Source organism: Pristiophorus japonicus, chromosome 20 (genome assembly GCF_044704955.1).
Source record: "Pristiophorus japonicus isolate sPriJap1 chromosome 20, sPriJap1.hap1, whole genome shotgun sequence".
NCBI classification, from domain to species: domain Eukaryota; kingdom Metazoa; phylum Chordata; class Chondrichthyes; family Pristiophoridae; genus Pristiophorus; species Pristiophorus japonicus.
In genome coordinates this window covers 89141034-89163565 of record NC_091996.1, presented here as the reverse complement: position 1 = coordinate 89163565, position 22532 = coordinate 89141034, and the positions used below count along the sequence as shown (strand labels likewise).

Below are 22532 nucleotides of genomic sequence, written 5' to 3'. Positions count from 1 at the left end.
GGAGGAGATTGCAGAGATAGGGAGGGGTGAGGCCATGGAAAGATTTGTAAACAAGGATGAGAATTTTGAAACTGGGAGCCAATGTAGGTCGGCGAGCTCACGGATGATGGGTGAGCGGGACTTGGTGCGAGTTAGGACAAGGGCTGCCGAGCTTAGGATCACCTCCAGTTTATGCAGGGTAGAATGTGGGAGGCCAACCAGGAGTGCGTTGGAATAGTCAAGTCTGGAGGTAACAAAGGCATGGATGAGGGCTTCAACAGCAGATGAGCTGAGGCAGGGGCGGAGACGGGCGATGTTACGGAAGTGGAAATAGACACTCTTCCTTTAAGACGCTCCTTAAGACCTACCTCTTTAACCAAGCTTTTGGTCATCTGTCCTAATATTGCCTTGTGTAGTTCGGTGTCAAATTTTGTCTGATAACGCTTCTGTGAAGCACCTTGGAACCTTTTACCTCGTTAAAGGCACTATATAAATGCTGCTTGTTTTGTCTTGAGTCATCCTCTTCATGTTTGAGTATATTCAAGGCTGAGACCGATATATTTTTGGGCACTAAGGGAATCAAAGGATATGAGGATCGGGCAGGAAAGTGAAGTTGAGGTCGATGATCAGCTGTGATCTTATTGAATGGCAGAGCAGGCTCGAGGGGCCGAATGGCCGACTCCTAATTCTTATGTTGTTCTTCCTGCTGCTCTTCTCCCCACTCGCTCCAATGCATCTTTATACCCTTTTTAAGAATGGCGCAGTTTGCTAAGTGAGCTCTGATCAGTGCACAAAGCCTCAGAATCACCTTTGTGGATTTATACTCCGCTGTTCTACCGCGCCACTCGGCAGTCGAGTTGCTATTTCAATTGTTTCGCCCCATTGTCTCAGTAGTGAAAAGCATGAGTCTGTCACTCCCAGGTCCCTTTCAAAGTCTCCCTTTGTTGATCTCTTCCTTTCTCTCCGCCAGTACTTTGCATTTGTTGGTATTAACACACAAGGCCTTCGAGAGACTTAGCAGCAGATCTGAACCCAGGTGCAAACACTGAGAACACTGCGCGAATCCAGCACACCACCCTGTCCATGATTTCATTTTAGTTCTGTGTACATTGTCTGCCTTTCCTGCCAGTAATCCATCTGATGGTGTGAGGCCATTTACAGCAAGCTGACAGGTGGTTGGCTGACCTGTGTGTACATATAACCGTTTATCTCTCTCTGCAACAGTTTCTAAAGGTAAAGTTCAGTTGAAGACGGTGTAAGCTTCTTCTGAGGAATCAAGAATTCAGTTTGGTGACTCCTCTGACTCCGCCCTTGCCTCAGCTCATCCACTGCTGAAGCCCTCATCCGTGCTTTTGTTACCTCTAGACTTCACTATTTCAACGCACTCCTGGCCAGCCTCCCACATTCTACCCTACGTAAACTAGAGGTGATCCAAAATTTGGCTGCCCCGTGTTTTAACTCGCACCGAGTCCCGTTCACCCATCACCCCCTGTGCTCGCTGCCCCGTGTCCTAACTCGCACCGAGTCCCGCTCACCCATCACCCCCTGTGCTCGCTGACCCCGTGTCCTAACTCGCACCGAGTCTCGTTCACCCATCACCCCCTATGCTCGCTGCCCCGTGTCCTAACTCGCACCGAGTCCCGCTCACCCATCACCCCCTGTGCTCGCTGCCCCGTGTCCTAACTCGCACCGAGTCTCGTTCACCCATCACCCCCTGTGCTCGCTGCCCGTGTCCTAACTCGCACCAAGTCCCGTTCACCCATCACCGCTGTGCTCGCTGACACATTGGCTCCCGGTTAAGCAACGCCTCCATTTAAAAAAAATTATCATCCTTTGTTTTCAAATCACTCCATGGCCTCGCCCCTCCCTATCTCCTCTAGTCCTACAACCCTCCGAAATGTCTGCGCTCATCAAATTCTGCCCTCTGAGCATCCCTGATTATAATCGCTCCACCATCGGTGACCGTGCCTTCAGCTGCCTGGGCCCCAAGCTCTGGAACAAAAAAAGAGAATGCTGGAAATCTCAGCAGGTTCAGGCAGCATCTGGGGAGAGGAAGCAGAGTTAATGTTTCGGGTCGCTGATCCTTCGTCAGAACTGGAGAGTGTTTGAAACAAACAGATTCTTAACAAGCACTGAAAGGGCGAGGGGAAGGAAGAACAATGGGCAAGGTCTGTGATAGGGTGGAAGACAGGAGAGATTAGAGAGACAAAAGGGATGGTGGGCCCAAATTCAAATGGTAATGCCAGGAGTTAGAAAAACATTGGTCAGGATAGGGTGTGAATGGTGGGATAATAACCAACTGCTGTTAGAGACGAGGAGAAAAAAATAAACAAGCTTGGGGGGCGAGGGTGGGGAAGGAGAAAGGGAGCCAAAGCTCTGGTACTCCCTCCCTAAACCTCTCTTTCCTCCTTTTAAGATGCCTCTTAAAACCTACCTCTTTCACCTGCGCTAATATCTCCTTGTGTGGCTCGGTGTCCAATGTTGTTTTATAGCGCTCCTGTGAAGCATGTTTTGCTACGTTAAAGCCGCTCTATAGATTCAAGTTGTCATATCTGTGCTGTGAATGTGAAGTGCTGTATGTGGATTTGACTTTATAGAATGAGAGAAAAAAATTGGAGCAAGATTGAAAGTGACGTGCAAAAGCTGAAGAGTATGGGCGGATGAAAAAAAAAAGAGAGTGATCTGTGAACATGGAGTTTGGGAGGTCATGTGGGAGCTGGAGAAATTACTATATGCAGGAAAGGAATACCAGTGAAAATCCCCAGCTTCCATCAAACGTGTTCACAAGGAGTAGATCAATTCTACCAGTGCAGTCAGAGTCTCCCAGTGTCGTCTCCAGCTGGGTCTGAGTGCAATCTTTTGTACATAAGAACATAAGAATTAGGAACAGGAGTAGGCCATCTAGCCCCTCGAGCCTGCTCCGCCATTCAACAAGATCTGGTCGTGGACTTAGCTCCACTTACCCACCCGCTCCCCGTAACCCTTAATTCCCTTATTGGTTAAAAATCTATCTATCTGTGACTTGAATACATTCAATGAGCTAGCCTCAACTGCTTCCCTGGGCAGAGAATTCCACAGATTCACAACCCTTTGGGAGAAGAAATTCCTTCTCAACTCAGTTTTAAATGGGCTCCCCCATATTTTGAGGCTGTGCCCCCTAGTTCTAGTCTCCCCGACCAGTGGAAACAACTTCTCTGCCTCTATCTTGTCTATCCCTTTCATTATTTTAAATGTTTCTATAAGATCACCCCTCATCCTTCTGAACTCCAACGAGTAAAGACCCAGTCTACTCAATCTATCATCATAAGGTAACCCCCTCATCTCCGGAATCAGCCTAGTGAATCGTCTCTGTACCCCCTCCAAAGCCAGTATATCCTTCCTTAAGTAAGGTGACCAAAACTGCACGCAGTACTCCAGGTGTGGCCTCACCAATACCCTATACAGTTGCAGCAGGACCTCCCTGCTTTTGTACTCCATCCCTCTCGCAATGAAGGTCAACATTCCATTTGCCTTCCTGATTACCTGCTGCACCTGCAAACTAACTTTTTGGGTACGCTCGCTGCCTTCCGCGAGAGGTGGGCACCGGAGGGACTGGAGTGCATCATCACGCCCGGCAACCAAATTTTAATTTGATTTTACGTTTTAAAGTTTAATTTGTTTTAATTGCCGGTGCTTTTAGTGTCCCCTTCCCTTTTATAGGGGGCACCGGAAAAAATTTGATTTTAGCGCCCCCAAAAAAAAACCAAAAAAAAAAGGGGCCTTGTAAATGTCTGCTGTGTCATCCAGGGCGGGTGGCACGGTTTAATGTTTTATGTTTTACAGATAAACTCTAAAAGAGTTTCAAGGACCCCCAGGTCCCTCTGCACTGCAGCATGTTGTAATTTCTCCCCATTCAAATAATATTCCCTTTTACTGTTTTTTTTTTCCCCAAGGTGGATGACCTCACACTTTCCGACATTGTAATCCATCTGCCAAACCTTAGCCCATTCACTTAACCTATCTAAATCTCTTTGCAGCCTCTCTGTGTCCTCTACACAACCCGCTTTCCCACTAAACTTTGTGTCATCTGCGTACATATGGAGTGTGTTGCTTTTTGGGTGGGGGGCAGTCTGGGCATTTGGGTGCCTTGTTGATGACATTAGTTGTGATGGCACATTCAACAGCAAGGAGCTCGAAGCTCACTCTTATTAGTTCCTGGGATGTGGGCGTCGCTGGCAAGGCCGGCCTTTATTGCCCGTCCCTAATTGCCCCTTGAGAAGGTGATGCTTAGCCGCTGCAGTCCATGTGATGAAGGTGCTCCCACAGTGTTGTTAGGGAGGGAGTTCCAGGATTTTAACCTAGCGACCAAGTCAGGAGGTGTGTGATTCGGAGGGAACGTGGAGGTGGCGGTGTTCCCATGCGCCTGCTGCCCTTGTCCCGTCTAGGTGGTGGAGGTTCCAGGTTTGGGAGATGCTGTCGGAGAAGTCATGGCGAGATGCTGCAGTGCATCTTGTAGATGGTACACACAGCAGCCACGGTGCGCCGGTGGTGGAGGGAGTGAATGTTGAAGGTGGTGGGTAGCGTACCGATCAACCGGGCTGCTTTGTCCTGGATGGTGTCGAGCTTCTCGAGTGTTGTTGCAGCTGCACTCATCCAGGCAAGTGAAGAGTGTTCCCTCACACTCCTGACTTGTGCCTTGTAGGTGGTGGAAAGGGAGTCAGGAGGTGAGACACACGCCACAGAATACCCCACCTCTGACCTCTTGTTGCCACAGTATTTATGTGGCTTGGTCCAGTCAAGTTTCTGGTCAATGGTGACCACCCAGGATGTTGATGGTGGGAGATTCGGCGATGGTAATCCCTCCGACGGTCATGGGGAGATGCCATAGCAGGATGAATGACTGCCTCTTCGCTCCTCCCTGAATTGCATTACATTATTTGTACAGCGGGAGGATGGGCTATAAAAGTTACTGATTCGTTGTGGAGATATAGGGTGGCGAGGGGCTTTCCAGCATCTCATCCGTGGGCACTTTCAGCCCAACTTTTAGATTTGGCAGGCTGTATGACCAAGGAAGGTGCACGTGAAAGATCCCACTGCACATATTTGAAGAGCATGAGAGTTCTCCACTGTGTCCGGCCCAACATTTCTCCCTCAATCGACGTCACCAGGATACATGAGCTGGTCATTATCTCATTGCTGTTCGTGGTACCTTGCTGTGCCCCGATTGGCCATCATTCTTGCTTCATTGGCTGTAAAGCACTTTGGGACGTCCCGAGGACGTGAGAGGCCCTTTATAAAAGCAAATTCTTTCTCAAAATAGTTCAGCGAAAGGTTACGATAGTGGATAAATTCAGACTCCTGCCATCCCCGACGATGTTGTGGTTATAGTTTGGCGCGGTGCTGAGACATACAGGTCTGAAGGCCCCATGTTTGATCACCAGTGTGTGGGCTAGCCGCTATCTGGGAGGGCAGGAACTGCGATGCTACGAAAGGCACCTCTGGGTGGGCGGTGGTGGGGTAGGGAAGGGAGAGCCAGGGTTCCTGCACCTATTGTTGTTCAGATACATTCAGGCACTGACCACACTTGACCAGCTCCGTTGGGCGGGCCACATTGTCCGCATGCCAGACATGACTCCCAAAGCAAGCGCTCTATTCGGAACTCCTTCACGGCAATCGAGCCAAATGTGGGCAGAGGAAACATTACAAGGACACCCTCAAAGCCTTCCTGATAAAGTGCAACATCCCCACCGACACCTGGGAGTCCCTGGCCAAAGACCAGTCCACCCTAAGTGGAGGAAGAACATCCGGGAGGGCGCTGAGCACCTCGAGTTTCAATGCCGAGAGCATGCAGAAACCAAGCGCAGTCAACGGAAGGCGCGTGCGGCAAACCAGTTCCACCCACCCCTTCAATCACTGTCTGTCCCACCTGTGACAGAGACTGTGGTTCTTGTATCGAACTGTTCAGTCACCTAAGGACTCTTTTTTTTTAATAAAGAGTGGAAGCAAGTCTTTCTCGATTCCGAGGGACTGCCTATGATGATGCTATTCAGTGTGATCCTTGCTTGAAAGTGCATGTCGGACGATGACAGGCTCCGAAACAGCTGTAATAACCTCGGGCTTCAACAGCCTGCTGGTGCATCCTGCCCCCCACAACGCCCTCCCCCCCCACCCCCACCAATACAAAAAAAGAATGGCCACTGGGTGAGGTACTGAAGGACTGTCTGCACCCACGGAACTTGATCCCAATCAGACTCGCAATATATACACTCTCAAGTCCCCATCCCACTGGTGTGCAGTCTCGCGAGTGGCAAGAAAACAGATTTAAAAACCCCAGGCCAATTTGAAAGAAGAAAGCTCATTTCACGATCACCGGACGTCTCAAGCGCTTTACAGCCAATGAAGTACTTTTTGAGTGTAGTCACTGGTGGGAAACATGGCAGCCAATTTGCGCACAGCAAGCTCCCACAAACAGCAATTTGTTAATAACCAGATAATCTATTTTTTTGTTATGTTGATTGAGGGATAAATATTGGCTCCAGGACACCGGGGATAACACCCCTGCTCTTCTTCGAAATAGTGGCAGTGGGATCTTTTACGTCCACCTGATAGCGCAGACGGCGCTCCCTTAGTACCACCCCTCCGACAGTGCGGCGCTCCCTCAGCACTGCCCCTCCGACAGTGCGGCGCTCCCTCAGCACTGCACTGGGAGTGTCAGCCTGGATTTATGTGCTCAAATCCCTGGAGTGGGACTCGAACCCACAACCCTCTGAGGGGAGGGGAAAAAAACCTGGGAAATTCCTCTCCCGATCCATCTAGGCGATGGATCACTCTGTCCCTGAATTCCCCGTAGTACCTACCCTTCTGTAAGAAGTGATCTCCACCCCAGCCAGAAACCGGTCCAGCTCTCGCTCGAAGGAATTCAGCCAATCGGCATCCACCGCACAAGAGGGCAGCCTGTTCCAGAGGCCCACTATTCTCCGGGGGGAGAAAAAACATCAGATCTAGCCTTGTACAACTTAAAATTGTGACCCCCCGGTCCCCCCTAACCCATTTAATTGATTCAAACTGTCAACTCGAAGGCAATCTGAGGGTAAACGCAACCTTGGTGAATCTTCAAGTGAGTTTTGCAATGCGAGCCTTTTGTGTACCGCGCACAATCTGAGAGCTTGGCTGCTGGCTGCCAGTTCTCTGGGTAAAGCCGGTGCCTTTAAATCACTCTGAGGTGTTTTTTTTTGTTGGAACAATGCTCAAGTCAATCTCTCGAGTACGGTGCAAAACACCATGGAGATTTGTTGCTATGGAAACTGAGCAGTATCTGGTAGTGTGCGCACAATTAGAAAGCCATTTTCCAAACCCACAGCATTCCCCTCGCATTTTCAGCTCTGGCATTTCTGTCTGCTCGGCCGTGCGCGAGAATGTATAGTGCTGGTGTGGGATTCATGAGCTTTGTGTATTTCCCCCCCTCCCTATTGTCTGGGCCCCTTCCTCTCATTTCCTGAATAAGCCGACTCCTGCTCGGTGATTCCATGGAGATGCCAAGTAGCTAATCTCCACGTGTGGGCCTGGACAGCGAGCGTGGGTGGGCTGTCGGGAGGGGAGGGGAGGGGAGGGGAGGGGTGGTGTGGAAATCCCAGCCAGAACCTAACTCTGTCTCCTTTTAACACCCATATCCCGGCAGAACTCAACGGGTCGGAACCCTTGGCCACTGATTCCTTTTTGAGTACGCGGCCCAGTCAAAATATCGCCTATTTTAAAAGCCGGCGAGCCATCTGTGTGGGGGCTGCAGAGAGCTGTGCAGCTTAAAGGGAACCCTGGCTCATTGCATCTGCCGACCCCGACTTCTCCCCCCCCCCCCCCACTCCCTTGTCCTAAACCAGGGTCATGACCGCTCATTATAGCTCCCTGTCTGAACTCGGTATCAATCTGTTATTGAACGTGGGACTGTCTGGCTGAAGAACACCAGATGGGATCTTGCCTTCATTTTAAAAACCTATTCTGTTTAGAATGATAGAATTTAACAGCACAGAAGCAACAGTAACTTGTATTTATATAGTGCCTTTAACGTAGCGAAACATCCCAAGGCGCCTCCCAAGGAGTATTATGAGATGAAAACAATTAGGTGCCGAGCCGCATAAATAGGAATTAGCACTGGTGACCAAAGCTGGGTCAAAGAGGTCGGTTTTAAGGAGCGTCTTGAAGGAGGAAAGAGGGGTTTAGGGAGGGAGTTCTGAAGCTTGGGGCCCAGGCAACAGAAGGCACAGCCACCGATGGTTGAGCGATTATAATCAGGGATGCTCAATGGGGCAGAATTAGAGGAGTGCAGAAATCCCAGTGGGCGGGGGGCGGGGGGTGGGTGCAGGGGAGGGGGAGCTGCTGGAGAAGACTACAGAGATAGGGAGGGGGCGAGGGCCATGGAGGGATTTGAAAACAAGGATGAGAATTTTGAAATCGAGGAATTGCTTAACCGGGAGCCAGTGTAGGTCAACGAGCACAGGGGGTGATGGGTGAGCGGGACTCGGTGCGAGTTAGGACACGGGTCAGCGAGCACAGGGGGTCATGGGTCAACGGGACTCGGTGTGAGTTAGGACACGGGGCAGCAAGCACAGGGGGTGATAGGTGAGCGGGGCTTGGTGCAAGTTAGGACACGGGCTGCCGAGTTTTGGATCACCTCTAGTTTATGTAGGGTAGAATGTGGGAGGCCGGCCAGGATTGTGTTGGAATAGTCAGGTCTAGAGGTAACAAAGGCACGGATGAGTGCTTCAACAGTGGATGAGCTGAGGCAAGGGCGATGTTACGGAGGTGGAAATAGGCGGTCTTAGTTACGCTGTGGATATGTGATCGAAAGCTCATTTCTGGGGAGGCCATTCAACCCATCGTACCAGTGCTAGCTCTCTGAAAGAGCTGACCACTTGGTCCCATTCTCTTGCCCTGTCCCCATACCCGGCTAAATTTTTCTTTTCCAATGTTTCTCCACTGCCCTTTTAAAAGCGATTTAGTGCATTTTGTTTCCACCACTGTTTTCCGGTTTGGCATTCCCTGTCCCAAACAACTCTGTGTCTTAAAAATAAACATCCTAACCTCTCCCCTCGCTGGTTTGGTGGTGATCTCAAATTTATAGCCTGCAGTTCCAACTCACTGATCAGTGGGAATAGTTCTTCCCAAATTTACTTTATCAAAGCCTCTCATCATTGTTGAACACCTCCATGAGTTTTTTAATGAAAGGCCCTCGTTTCTCTCCAGCCTTTCCTTACAACTGAAGCCTCTCATCTTGGAGCACCTCTTTGATCTCTTCTGCTTCCTCTCCATGTCCTTGACATCCTTCCGAATGTACGGCAGCCAACGTTGGCCACTGTATTCTGTCTCCGGCCCAACTAATGATTTTGTACAGCTTTACCACTACCTCTGCTTTCGTCAGAAGGTTGTGGGTTCAGATCCCACTCCAAACACTTGAGCACGTAAATCTAGGCCGACACTCCCAGTGCACTGCTGAGGGAGCGCCGCACTGTCGGAGGTGCCGTCTTTCGGATGAGACGTTAAACCGAGGCCCCGTCTGCCCTCTCGGGTGGACGTAAAAGATCCCACTTTCACTCTTTCAAAGAAAAGCAGGGCAGTTCTCCCTGGTGTCCTGGGGCCAATATTTATCCCCTCAATTAACATCACAAAAAAAACAGATTATCTGGGTCATTATCACATTGCTGTTTGTAGGAGCTTGCTGTGCGCAAATTGTCCGTCGCGTTTCCCACATTACAACCGTGACTACACTCCAAAGGTACTTCATTGGCTGTAAAGCGCTTTGAGATGTCCGGTGGTTGTGAAAAGAGCTATATAAATGCAAGTCTTTCTTTCGTACTATGTCCATGTTTACAAAACATTGGATCCCATAGGCTTTTTTTCCCCCCACAGCTTTATCGAACGTCCTCCTATTTGTAAAGCTTTGTATCTCTCAGCCCACAGGTCTCTCCGCCCTTCGACCACTTCTTAAAAGTTTACCTCGCACCGTATACACCCTCTCATTCTCCTTCCCAAAATGCATAGATCGTGAGCTTTGTTTTTCAGCGAAGAGGAAGATATTGCTTTGATGAGTGACGACCAATTTGCCAATTCCTGGATTGGAGTATAAGAGTAGAGGGTTGCTGCAATTATACAGGGCCCTGGTGAGACCACACCTGGAGTATTATGTACAGTTTTGGTCTCCTTACCTAAGGAAGGATATACTTGCCATAGAGTGTAACAAAGATTCACCAGACTGATTCCTGGGATTGTGGGGGATTGTCCTATGAGGAGAGATTGAGTAGGCTAGACCTATGTTTCCAAGAGTTTAGAAGAATGAGAGGTGATCTCATTGAAACATACAAAATTCCTTCAGGGCTTGACAGGGTAGATGCAGGGAGGCTGTTTTCCCCGGGCTGGGGAGTCTAGAACCAGGGGTCACAGTCTCAGAATAAGGGGGCGGCCATTTAGCACTGAGATGAAGAGACATTTCTTCACTCAGAGGTTGGTGAATCTTTGGAATTATTTACCCCAGAGGGCTGTGGAGGCTCAGTCGTTGAGTATATTCAAGGCTGAGATCGCTAGATTTATGGACACTAGAGGAATCAAGGGATATGGGGATAGTGCAGGAAAGTGACGTTGAGGTAGAAGATCAGCCATGATCTCATTGAATGGCGGAGCAGGCTCGAATGGCCGACTCCTGCTCCTAATTCTTTTGTTCTTGCATTCACTGGCTCTGTTCTAAAGCTGTCGCACATTGAGCTAAAAAGGAGAGCTGCAAACGATGAAAATCAGAGGGGAAAAGCTGCTGGAAGTGCATAGCAGGTCAATCAGCAATTGAAATTATTACAAAAATCAACAAGGCAATGTTGGGAGGGTGGGGGTCCGTCTCATTGGAACCGTCGTGATGAAAGGCGAAGGCTGAAATATTAACTTGGCTTTTTTAAACCTCTCTTCTAAATGCTGACTGATCTGTACAATTTTCTGTTTTATCACGAGTCTCCAAAATGGACTCTCGTCCCACTCACTTGCTCCCCTCTCTCTCTCTCTCTCTCTCTCTCTCTCTCTCTCTCTCTCTCTCTCTGCTGCTTTATCTTTTATTTAAAAAAAACCCCATTGCTTCAGCTGGCAGTTGAAATTTGCCGAGGAGTCCTGGGAGCCTGTTGTGATTAAGTTGTGTGGAATCTTCACCGTGGGGGGAGTTCTCCTCTTTCGAGAAGTCTGCTGCAAACGGGGGCCTTGTGCATCACGTGGCTTTAGAAAGAGCCGCAGGACAGACCGGGCGCTGAGTGAAGTGAACAGCGCAGGGAGAGGCTGCTCCTGCTATCAGGCCCGTGGAGAAATGGGGAGACAACACGCGCGAGTGCGTTTCAAAGCACGTTTCCCGGATGGCCTCGCAGTACCGGTACAGAGGCTTTCATTTATATAGTGCCTTGAGCTAGCGAAATGCCATTTCTGAAGGAGACCGTGCCTTCTGACGGACGTCCTTGAAATCAATCTGGATCAACAAATTCCGCCTGGTCCGAAGCGGAGTCCGACCTTTGCACTGTTGTCGGTGTTTTATAATCGCTTGCTCTGCAATAAATTACGTTTACCTGGACTTCACTTCACTGGTTGCCTGACTCAGATCGTACAATAGGGTCATTCAGGCGATCCGCGCACGCGCAAAGTATTTGCATGTCAGGAAAACACACCCGAGAGCTCATCCTGATATGTGGCTGCCGGCAGTGGCCATTACCAGCGTGCTCTTCCCCCCCCCTCCCCCCCCCCCCAGCAACCATTAATCAAATGGACGTTTCACAAACTCCATTAGCTGCCGCTGTGTCCTGTTGCCAGGGATACCTAATTCATGCCAATATACAGCAACCAAGTCTAGGGTCAATCCTGACTTGGAGAAGGGACGATAGGCTGGGAGAGAAGGTGACGGCTCTCTGATACCGAGCACCAATCGCTCAGCCTTAGATTAACAGCTACAAGACAAACTACATGGACGAGTTTCACAGCACTGGAGGTCAAATTTTTTTAAATGACAGTGCACATCCCATTCTAGTCCTTTTTAAAAAAAAAAAAAAAAAACATCTTCCACCAATTTGTCCACTCCTCCAAGAAAAAAAAGACTTGCATTTATATAGCGCCTTTCATAACCATCGGACGTCTCAAAGCACTTTACAGCCAATGAAGTACTTTTGGAGTGTAGTCACTTGTAATGTGGGAAGCGGCAGCCGATTTGCTCACAGCAAGCTCCCACAAACAACAATGTGATAAAGACCCAGATAATCTTTTTTTTTGTTATGATTGAAGGATAAATATTGGCCCCAGGACACCGGGGATAACTCCCCTGCTCTTCTTCGAAAAAGTCCCATGGGATCTTTTACGTCTACCTGAGAGAGCCCTCGGTTTAACGTCTCATTCTAAAGACGGCACCTCCGACAGTGCAGCACTCCCTCAGCACTGCACTGGGAGTGTCGGCCTGGATTTTTGTGCTCAAGTCCCTGGAGTGGGACTTGAACCCACGACCTTCTGACTCAGAGGCGAGGGTGCTGCCCACTACTCACTGCTATATAAATGTAAGTCTTTTTTTTCCCAAATCCGTCCATGTGTCGAAATCTCGACCTCCGAAAAGAATGACTCCGACACTTACAGCTCCGGTAGAAGTTTCTTTAATTTACTTGCTAGCAAGGGGCAGGTTACACTCAGTCAAGGGCTAAGTGAACACCTCCCCAAATGGTTCAGTTTAACAAGATATTTATACAGTAAAACCCAAGTTATGGCCTCTCCCTGTGTATTGCTCTGTCTCACAGTCAGTGAATACAGATAAAGAGTTATTTACTATATCCTGGTCCTGACATGGTATCCAGATATTTCCTTTTGTCAGGGTTATCAGTTGGCCAGCCGGCCATTACTCCATGAGTCATAGGTAATGGGCTATCACCTGTCTTGTATTGTGTCAGGATAGTTCAGTTTCCTGGTCAGTTTATCTGTTTGCATCAAATGGATGAGGTCTCTTCAAGAGATAATGGCTAGAAGATAAGGGTGGGGTGACATGGAACTGGTGTCGTGTAGACAATAGGAAAGCACCATGGAGGGGGGGGGGGGGTACTTGTCTCAGCATGACTTGTCTCCTCGCTGTCTGATGGCCATCAGCCATCTCAAACCAGGTTTAGCTGTTTATGCAAGCTGACTGCTAAAATGCAGAAAGTTCTGGAAGGGCCAGGACTCCATTTTGATATATATATATTGCAAAAGGGCACACAAATACCGTATGGTATCAGCTTAGATAAAAATACATTTCCACACATGGTCTCGCCCCCTCCCTATCTCAGTAACCTCCTCCAGCCCCACATCCCTCCGTGATCTCTGCGCTCCAGTTCTGCCCCCTTGAACAACCCTGATTATAATCGCTCCACCATCGGTGGCCGTGCCTTCAGCTGCCTGGGCCCCAAGCTCTGGAACTCCCTCCCTAAACCTCTCCGCCTCTCTCTCTCTCTCTCTCAAAGATGCTCCTTGAAACCTACCTCTCTGCCCAGTCACCTGTCTTACTATCTCCTTACATGGCTCGGTATCAAATTTTGTTTGATAACGCTTCTGTGATGCACCTTGCGATGTTTTACTATGTTAAAGGCGCTATATAAATGGAAGTTGCTGATCAAGAGGGAGCAGAGAAGCTGTTGTAAATACAAAATTGCACCCCCTTCTCTGCCCTCCCCCGAACCGTGTACAAATTCTAGGCTCTGCTAATGGCAGCTCTCTGCAGATTCTCCATTAGCCCGGACTCGAGCCGAGCGAAGGATTTGTCGCGCGTGCCTGCCCTCCAGTCAGATGTCATCTTTACAACTGCCATCGATGTCAGAAACGATCAGCAGGCTCCCATTCGCGTCTCCACACACCCACACGCTAATGCGGAGTTTGGCCCCTGGCTGGGGAGTCGCAGATCCGGTCACTTAACTCAGAGTGCCCATTCCGGTACGCGTGGGCGGTAACGGGCTCTGCCTCCTCGCCTCGCCAAGCCACGGTGCCGCTTTGAGAGCAGCGATGTGTGAGCTTTTATTCATTGCTGTCAACATTTCCTGTCGATGTAGCATGGCCTGAATAATGCACACTTGACTTGATGCCATTATACAGTGAGCGGCTCCTATAACAATATGGTTCACCTTGCATCCTGCACGTACTCTATATTTAAATCCTCATTTTTTGTGTGGTGTACTTCCGTTCATCCTTGCTCTGGTTGCTTGTAACTACCCATTGAGGTTGGTGGGAATGAAAGTGATATTTTGTGTGTGTTTAAGGGGGTGTGGATGGTTTTTGATGACCGCACTCTCCCTACTAGCAGTGCCGGCGGTGACTCAGTGCGTAGCACCCTCGCCTCAGAGTCAGAAGGTTGCGGGTTCAAGTCCCACTCCAGAGACTTGAGCACAAAATCTAGGCTGACGCTCCCAGTGAGGGAGCGCCGCACTATCGGAGGAGCTACGCTGAGGGAGCGCCGCACTGTCGGAGGGGCGACGCTGAGGGAGGGCAGCACTGAGGGAGCGCGCCGCACTGTCGGAGGGGCAGTGCTGAGGGAGCGCCGCACTGTCGGAGGGGCAGTGCTGAGGGAGCGCCGCACTGTCGGAGGGGCAGTGCTGAGGGAGCGCCGCACTGTCGGAGGGGCAGTGCTGAGGGAGCGCCGCACTGTCGGAGGGGCAGTGCTGAGGGAGCGCCGCACTGTCGGAGGGGCAGTGCTGAGGGAGCGCCGCACTGTCGGAGGGGCAGTGCTGAGGGAGCGCCGCACTGTCGGAGGGGCAGTGCTGAGGGAGTGCCGCACTGTCGGAGGAGCAGTGCTGAGGGAGCGCCGCACTGTCGGAGGGGCAGTGCTGAGGGAGCGCCGCACTGTCGGAGGGGCAGTGCTGAGGGAGCGGCGCACTGTCGGAGGGGCAGTACTGAGGGAACACCGCACTGTCGGAGGGGCGGTACTGAGGGAGTGCCGCACTGTCGGAGGGGCGGTACTGAGGGAGCGCTGCATTGTCAGAAGAACCGTCTTTCAGATGAGACGTTAAACCAAGGCCCTGTCTGCCCCCTCGGGTGGATGTAAAAGATCCCACGGCACTATCTCTGTCAAGTCCATGTGGTGGCTGGTGTGCAACAGTCACCACACATTAAAAAAATCCACACACAGGCATCTTCCACCCTTCAAGATTTAGTTTGGGACCTGGAATATTAGTTCGGGATCTGGAACATTGAAACACCTTTGAACTCATCCCTTTTTGGCATGGAAGCAAGTCACCCTCGCTTCGAGGGACCGCCTATGATGATGACTTATCCCTCAATCAACATAACAAAGAGAGATTATCTGGGTCGATTGTGGGAGCTTGCTGTGAGCAAATTGGCTGCCGCGTTTCCCACATTACAACAGTGACTACACTCCAAAAGTACTTAATTGGCTATAAAGCGCTTTGAGACGTCCGGTGGTCGTGAAAGGCGCTATATAAATGCAAGTCTGTCTTTTACTTTCACTGCTTGGCCTGTTGATGCTGTTCTCGAGTACCAAAACAAGTAGGGAAACGTTTTACATGGTTTATAGCTGGTGGCTTGAGAAGCCAGCTTGTTCAGGGCTCTGCTCATAGTGCAATGTCTGCCTACACTGGGGAACATCAAACTCAGATTCGCGAACCCTTTTGCTCAACACTTTCTCACCCTGTCGTCGGGTGTGACCCCAAACTGCCTGTGACGTCCCACTTTGACTGCCCCCATCCCCACACTGGAGGGCTCTAATTCGTCTTGTTCCACTGTGTCCGTGCAGCTCAGTGTGTGTTCTAAGAACACTATCTCATTTATCCTTGGTATCCTGGAGCTGTCTGGGCTGGCTGTTGATTTAATTAATTTAGCTATAACCTTCATTTTCAAATGAGAGTTTCAATTGCTGGTTTTCTATGTCTCTCCTTTCCCCAGGCTTCCCCCCTTCCTTGGCCATTTTATACAACAGCAAGATTAGATGATACAGTCGATGGACTGGGAGGACGCTCGTGTGGAGCATAAACACCAGCACAGACTAGTTGGCCAGAATGGTCCTTTTCTGTGCTTTAAGTTCCATGTTTCTGACAGCGACACACATTGTATTTATATAGCGCCTTTAACTTATTACAACATCCCAAGGCGCTTCACAGGAGCATTATCATACAAAATTTGACACCGAACCACTCGAGATATTGGGACAGGTGACCAAAAGCTTTGTCGAAGAGGTTTTAAGGAGTGAGTTAAAGGAAGGGATGGAGAGGCGGAGCGGTTTAGGGAGGGAATTTCACAGTTTAGGTCCCAGGCAGCTGAAGGCACGGCCACCGATGGTGGAGCGATAGAAATCTGCGATGCGCAAGAGGTCAGATTTGGAGAAGCGCAGAGATCGTGGAGGATTGTAGGGCTGGAGGAGATTACAGAGATGGGGAGGGGGGTACGAGGCCATGGAGGGATTTGAACACGAGGATGAGAATTTTAAAATGGGGCGTTGCCGGACCGGGAGCCAGTGTAGGTCAGCGAGCACAGGGGGTGATGGGTGAACGGAACTTGTTGCGAGTTTTGATCTACAACCTTTGTTTCTGTCCATTACTTGACTAGGACGAAAAAAATCGGCAAAGGGATATCGACAGGTTAAGTGAGTGGGCAAAAATTTAGCAGATGGAGTATAATGTGGGAAAATGTGAGGTTATCCACTTTGGCAGAAATAATAGAAAAGCAAATTATAATTTAAATGGAAAAAAATTGCAAAGTACTGCAGTACAGAGGGACCTGGGGATCCTTGTGCATGAAACACAAAAAGTTAGTATGCAGGTACAGCAAGTGATTGGCCTTTATTGCAAGGGGGATAGAGTATCAAAGCAGAGAGGTCCTGCTACAACTGTACAGGGTATTGGTGAGGCCACACCTGGAGTACTGCGTACAGTTTTGGTCTCCGTATTTGAGGAAGGATAGACTTGCATTGGAGGCTGTTCAGAGGAGGTTCACTAGGTTGATTCCGGAGATGAGGGGGTTGACTTATGAGGAAAAGTTAAGTAGGTTGGGCCTATACTCATTGGAGTTCAGAAGAATGAGAGGTGATCTTATCTAAACATATAAGATAATGAGGGGGCTCGACAAGGTGGATGCAGAGAGAATATTTCCACTCATAGGGGAGACTAGAACTAGGGGACATAGTCTTAGAATAAGGGGCCGCCCATTTAAAACTGAGATGAGGAGAACTTTCTTCTCTGAGGGTTGTAAATCTGTGGAATTCTCTGCCCCAGAGAGCTGTGGAGACTGGGTCATATTTAAGGCGGAGATCGACAGATTTTTGAGAGCTAAGCGAGTAAAGGGTTATGGAGAGCAGGCAGGGAAGTGGAGCTGAGTCCATGATCAGATCAGCCATGATCTTATTGAATGGCGGAGCAGGCTCGAGGGGCCGAATGGCCGACTCCTGCCCCAATTTCTTGTGTTCTAGGACTACTCAATTCCTCTCGAGTTTGTCTGTCATTTAATTCTGTATTTCCACCCTTTCCCCCATCCGCTGATTGTATTAGCATGCCCATCCGACCCTTGCATTCCAGCCCTGATGGAGGGCTCTCACCCAAAAAGGTCAACGAGTCTGTTTTCTCCACAGGCACTGACTGATTTGAGTGTTGCCAGCATTTTCTGCACTTGTTTCCGATTTCCAGCATCTACAGTACTTTTAAAAATTAGTTCAAAGGTCCAACCATCCAGGAGGAATAGTTCCCCTTCAGGGCGCCTCTGAGAAAGGGTTAGCTGTGTAGAATCCTTGTTACCAACATCCTTGTGAGTTTAGCCCCCTCGAGCTGGCTTCAGTCTGCCTCCAGAGCTGCTCCGTTGGTGAAGGTTACCGGGCCAGGCTACCTGGGTCCCTGAGCTGCCCCGACCCTGGTACGATCTTACTGAATTGTGTTCATTCTGTTAGTTGCCATTTGTTTCTGCTGATAACCCTTCAATTAGGCTGCAGTTTAATATTTTAATATTTTGATATTTCAAGTAACAGCGCGTTGATATTTGATGTCCCCAAGATAAGAGGAGACTAATTGATGTCCTGTTTCTGACTGCTCCATTTTTGATCGGGGCCCAGGAGAGGCGAGGGTTCGGGGCCCAGAAAAGGCGAGGGCCCAGGGGCAGCACGGGCCAGCCCACACTGCGATCTGTGAATAGCAGGAGCATACGTGCGCACTCGGTCCGTGCAGCAGAGCTTGGTCTCCAGTCATCTTGGCTAACCCTTGCCACTGGATCAAGACCCTAGCTCTGTCAAGCCCGTGTGATGGCTGGTGTGCAACGGCCACCCCACGTTAAAAGAATCCACCCACAGGCATCTTCCACCCTTCGGTATGTAGTTCTGGACCTGGAATATCATTGAAACACCTGTGAACTCATCCCTTTTTGGTGTGGAAGCAGGTCATCCTCGATACGAGAGACTGCCTAATACTATACTATGCATGGCACTCGTAGCTTTCCTCTGGAGCAGATGGGTTCACCTCAGCCCCTAAGGCCGTTCTTCAACGTCCTGTTCCCATTACCGAGAAACGTAATTACAGGTGCAAAAACGATCTGGAAGGATGATACCAGAAATGCGAGGGTATACCTATCAGGAAAGAACATAAGAACATAAGAAATAGGAGCAGAAGTAGGCCCCTCGAGCCTGCTCCGACATTCAATGAGATCATGGCTGAACTGATCATGAACTTGGGTCCACTTTCCTGCCTGTTCCCCATAACCCTTGACTCCCCTATAGTTTAAGAAGCTGTCTATCTCCATCTCGAATATATTCAATGACCCAGCCACCACAGCTCTCTGGGGCAGAGAATTGCGAAGATTCCCGACTCTCTGAGAGAAGAAATTCCTCCTCATCTCAGTTTTAAATGGACGACCCCTTATTCTGAAACTATGTCCCCTAGTTCTAGATTCCCCCACGAGGGAAAACGTCCTCCCTGCATCTACCCTGTCAAGCCCCCTCAGAATCTTATGTTTCAATGCGATCACCTCTCATTCTTCTAAACTCCAATGAGTACAGGCCTAACCTGCTCAACTTTTCTTCATAAGACAACCCCTTCATCTCAGGAATCAACCGAGTGAACCTTCTCTGAACTGCCTCCAGTGCAAGTATATCGGGCTGGGTCTCTTTTCTCTTGAAAAGCGAAGGCTGAGGGGTGACCTAATAGAGGTCTTTAAAATGATGAAAGGTTTTGATAGAGTGGATACAGAGAGAGTGTTTCCACTTGTGGGGAAGAGCATAACTAGAGGCCATCAATACAAGATAGTCACCGAGAAATCCAATGGGGAATTCAGAAGAAACTTCTTTACCCAGAGAGTGGTGAGAATGTGGAACTCGTTGCCACAGGGAGGGGTTGAGGCGAATAGTATCGATGCACTTAAGGGAAAGCTGGACAAGCATATGGGGGAGAAGGGAATAGAGGGTTATGCTGATAGATTTAGATGAGGAAAGACGGGAGGAGGCTCGAGTGGAGCATAAACGCCGGCATGGGCTGGTTGGGCCGAATGGCCTGTTTCTGTGCTGTATATCTGATGTAATTACAGTCAGTAGGTGCCTTTCCTTCCCCTATTAATAAACATTTGGCTATTAATTCCGTAAAGGTCTGACTGAGGCCTTCAAATATGTATGGCATTTCTCTGCCATGTTGGATACTGTCATTGACGTCAGCTGTTACCGTAATTGTGGTAATATTTAGACTGCTTCTTGGCTGGTTCTGGATTCCCAAAACTTAAACCTCATTCCCTTTCCCGTCCGGTCTCTAAGCCTCCTTTTTGTTAAAAATGTGTGTTCTTTAGTTGAAACCGAAGGGGCCGAGATACTAAATAAAGCTGGAGCAAAGTGCGAACCTATTTCTAAAACTGCTGAGATTTGTGTGAATAAATGCGAAACGTTTCACAGTTCTGTCCTAATTAAGTTTGCAATATTTTTACTGCGGTGATGAATTTTTGGACTGCCAGTTGTTTGTGTCAAGCACCATCAATATAAGCCTCCCCTCTTGCTCCATCTCCTTTTGCTGTGTTACCACCTTTCCACAGAGAAATCGATAGCGTCGCCCTTCGGCGAGATCCCCACAAGAATGTGCTTTGTTGCGTATCCTCTGCATCAGAATGCTTGCTCCCTTGTCTCTGAACCGGGAGCTTAGTCACTCCTGTTTCTCCCTAAGTTGAGCTTTAAAATCAAAAGCGGATCGACTCGCTGTTGATACCAAGAGCACACAAAGGCAGCCTCGCCCTCTGCTTCAGCCCCCACAGGGTGCCAGCAGCAATGCTTCATCGACCATTTTAGTTATTGTCAGTCGGATTTCACGTTCACACTCGGTGCAAAATGAATTGTGCCGAAGCACTTGGCAGTTCAATGACTCGGTCTCCCAAATTCCATTGCATGTGCAGAGTACGTCGAGGTCTCTTGAGGTGCGGGTAACGCGCTCAGTTGGCCGTAGCGGCTGTTTGAAATGCCGACTTAAAAATATTGTGACTCGTGTCGGCTTCAGTGCAGTTTCTGCACAAGGTGTACAGCTACCAGTATTGCGAGAAATGGCCTCAACAAAGCCCCAACACTTCCCCCTGTCCGTGGAACTCCACCCATTACAGTAGCCTGCAGTTATTGCTCCAGCTAATGTACAGCAGGAGTAGAATTACACGGAACAGATCAGGCTGCTTTGCCAAACGATTTTTAAAGAAATGTAAAATCTAAGTGCTGCTGGAAACTGTGCTGCTCCCCGCTGGCCGAAAGCAAGATAGTCTTGGGTGCATCGGAGAGCTGATTGAGCAGAGGAAGAGTTTGTGTTGTAGACAGTAACCGTGTAAAATTTCAACACTTCCTCTACTTCCGCTCCTCAATCAGCTCGCGATTCCTGTTGTAAAGCTCGGCCCGGGCCTTGTTCAAACAGCCCATAATAATCTCAGTGCATTGTCGCTCGAGATTATTGTCTATAGGGAGCGGCTGTTTTTGAGTGTTGGGGAAATAGGAAGTGCATCAAACGGCTTTTGGGGGCTGGGCTTCAGCTCTGAGTGATATTCGCTGGTGTCAATGCTGAGCGAACGTACATTGTGTACAGCCGCTGCTCAGTGGGTCACGCCCTGCTGAGTCAGAAGGTCGTGGGTTCGAGTCCCACTCCCAAGACTTGAGCGTGTATAATCCTGGCTGGCACTCCCAGTGCAGTGCTGAGGGAGTTGGAGGGTGCCTTCTTTTGGATGAGAAGTTAAACTGAGGCCTTGCAAAAAAAAAAAAAAAAATTTAATCCCTGGTGCTACTGGAAGGGCAGCAATTGGGAGCTTGCTGTGCGCAAATTGGCTGCCGTGTTTCCTACATTACAACAGCGACATCACATTTACAAGGTACTTGGATATGCACTTAAAGAGCCGTAACCTTCAGGGCTACGGACCTAGTGCTGGAAGGTGGGGTTAGGCTGGGTAGTTCTTTTATGACCGGCACGGACACGATGGGCCGAATGGCCTCCTGTGTGATTCTATGACTACACTTCAAAAAAAAAAGTACATAATTGGGGCATCCAGAGGCGCTATAGAAATGCAAATTCTTTCACCGGCCACAGAGATACGGCGTTGGTTTGAGCTCCGTGGTCCCGCCCCGTGTATGATCGGGTCGCTAACCTGCGTCTTTTGTTTCCGTTTCCAGGTTTCTGATTGGCCGAGTGGTGGTGGGCTAGCGGGGCTTGCTTTGACCGGAGACGATGAGTGAGCTCGAACAGTTGCGCCAAGAGGCAGACCAGCTACGGAACCAGATCAGGGTGAGCAGAGCGACAGTCGGAGAGTCCGGCCGTGTAAATTCGAACCGTCTCCCGTTAAATGAGACCCGGCTGAGGAATTGCGGCAATTCTTCCTCCCCTCTCCCCCTCCCCAAGGCGCTGATTCTAGACGGCGGTACGGTACAGTCCGAGGGGCGACTCCTGTTCCTGTATCCCAGTGGCTGCTCCTGGTGTGTGAGCAAAGCTGTTCCTTTCTCCCCACCCCTCCCATTCCCCAAGAACGACCGCTCGTGGCAAGTGTCGCGGGGCAGTTCCACTTCTGAGCAGCAAGCGGGAGGCTCGTTGCGGCTGAACTGTGATCCCGTCCCTGCCCGATGTACTTCTCCAATGTCCGCACGACAGAGGCCGCTGGATGATAATCAGGAAGAGTAACCCTCGCCGACATTTCCCCCTCCCCCACCCCCTCCCGGCCAGCTCAGGTACCGATACTAATGCCACTGCCCCAGTTGTTGCCCCGAAACATCAGCCAGATTCCTGATTCTGACGTCTGTGCTGCGACTCCCGATTCGCTCGTGGGTTGGGTATTGGGGCGGACGAGGCTGTGGTATCCAGTGGGATGGTGCAGCCTGTTGACCCTCACAGTCGAGACCCGTACATGGAAAAATGACCAGTTCAGGATTGGTGGATCGCCAGCGCCAATGGACTTGTACCCCAGCGAGGTGCTGATCCCCCTAAGGCGTTGATATCACTAAAACAGATTACCCGATCATTGTCACATTGCTACGTGTGGGAGCTTGCTGTGCACAAATTGGCTGCCATGTTTCCTACATTACAACAGTGGCAGCACTTCATTGGCTGTGCAGCACTTTGGGACTTTTGTCTCAC

General features: G+C 49.7%; 1 protein-coding gene across 5 annotated transcripts in view; it reads left to right on the top strand.

Moving 5' to 3' along the window:
- LOC139232664 (guanine nucleotide-binding protein G(I)/G(S)/G(T) subunit beta-2) overlaps positions 1-22532 on the top strand; it is a 122511-nt gene that overhangs the window by 68136 nt on the left and 31843 nt on the right. For 4 of the 5 annotated variants that reach the window (XM_070863129.1, XM_070863127.1, XM_070863125.1 and 1 more), the window contains one exon: positions 21578-21689. In XM_070863129.1, the coding sequence (XP_070719230.1) occupies positions 21633-21689 (57 nt within the window). In that variant the 5' untranslated portion in view covers positions 21578-21632. Of the gene's footprint in view, positions 1-21177; positions 21280-21577; positions 21690-22532 lie in introns of those variants that run through there. The other variant, XM_070863128.1, reaches the window with a different exon arrangement.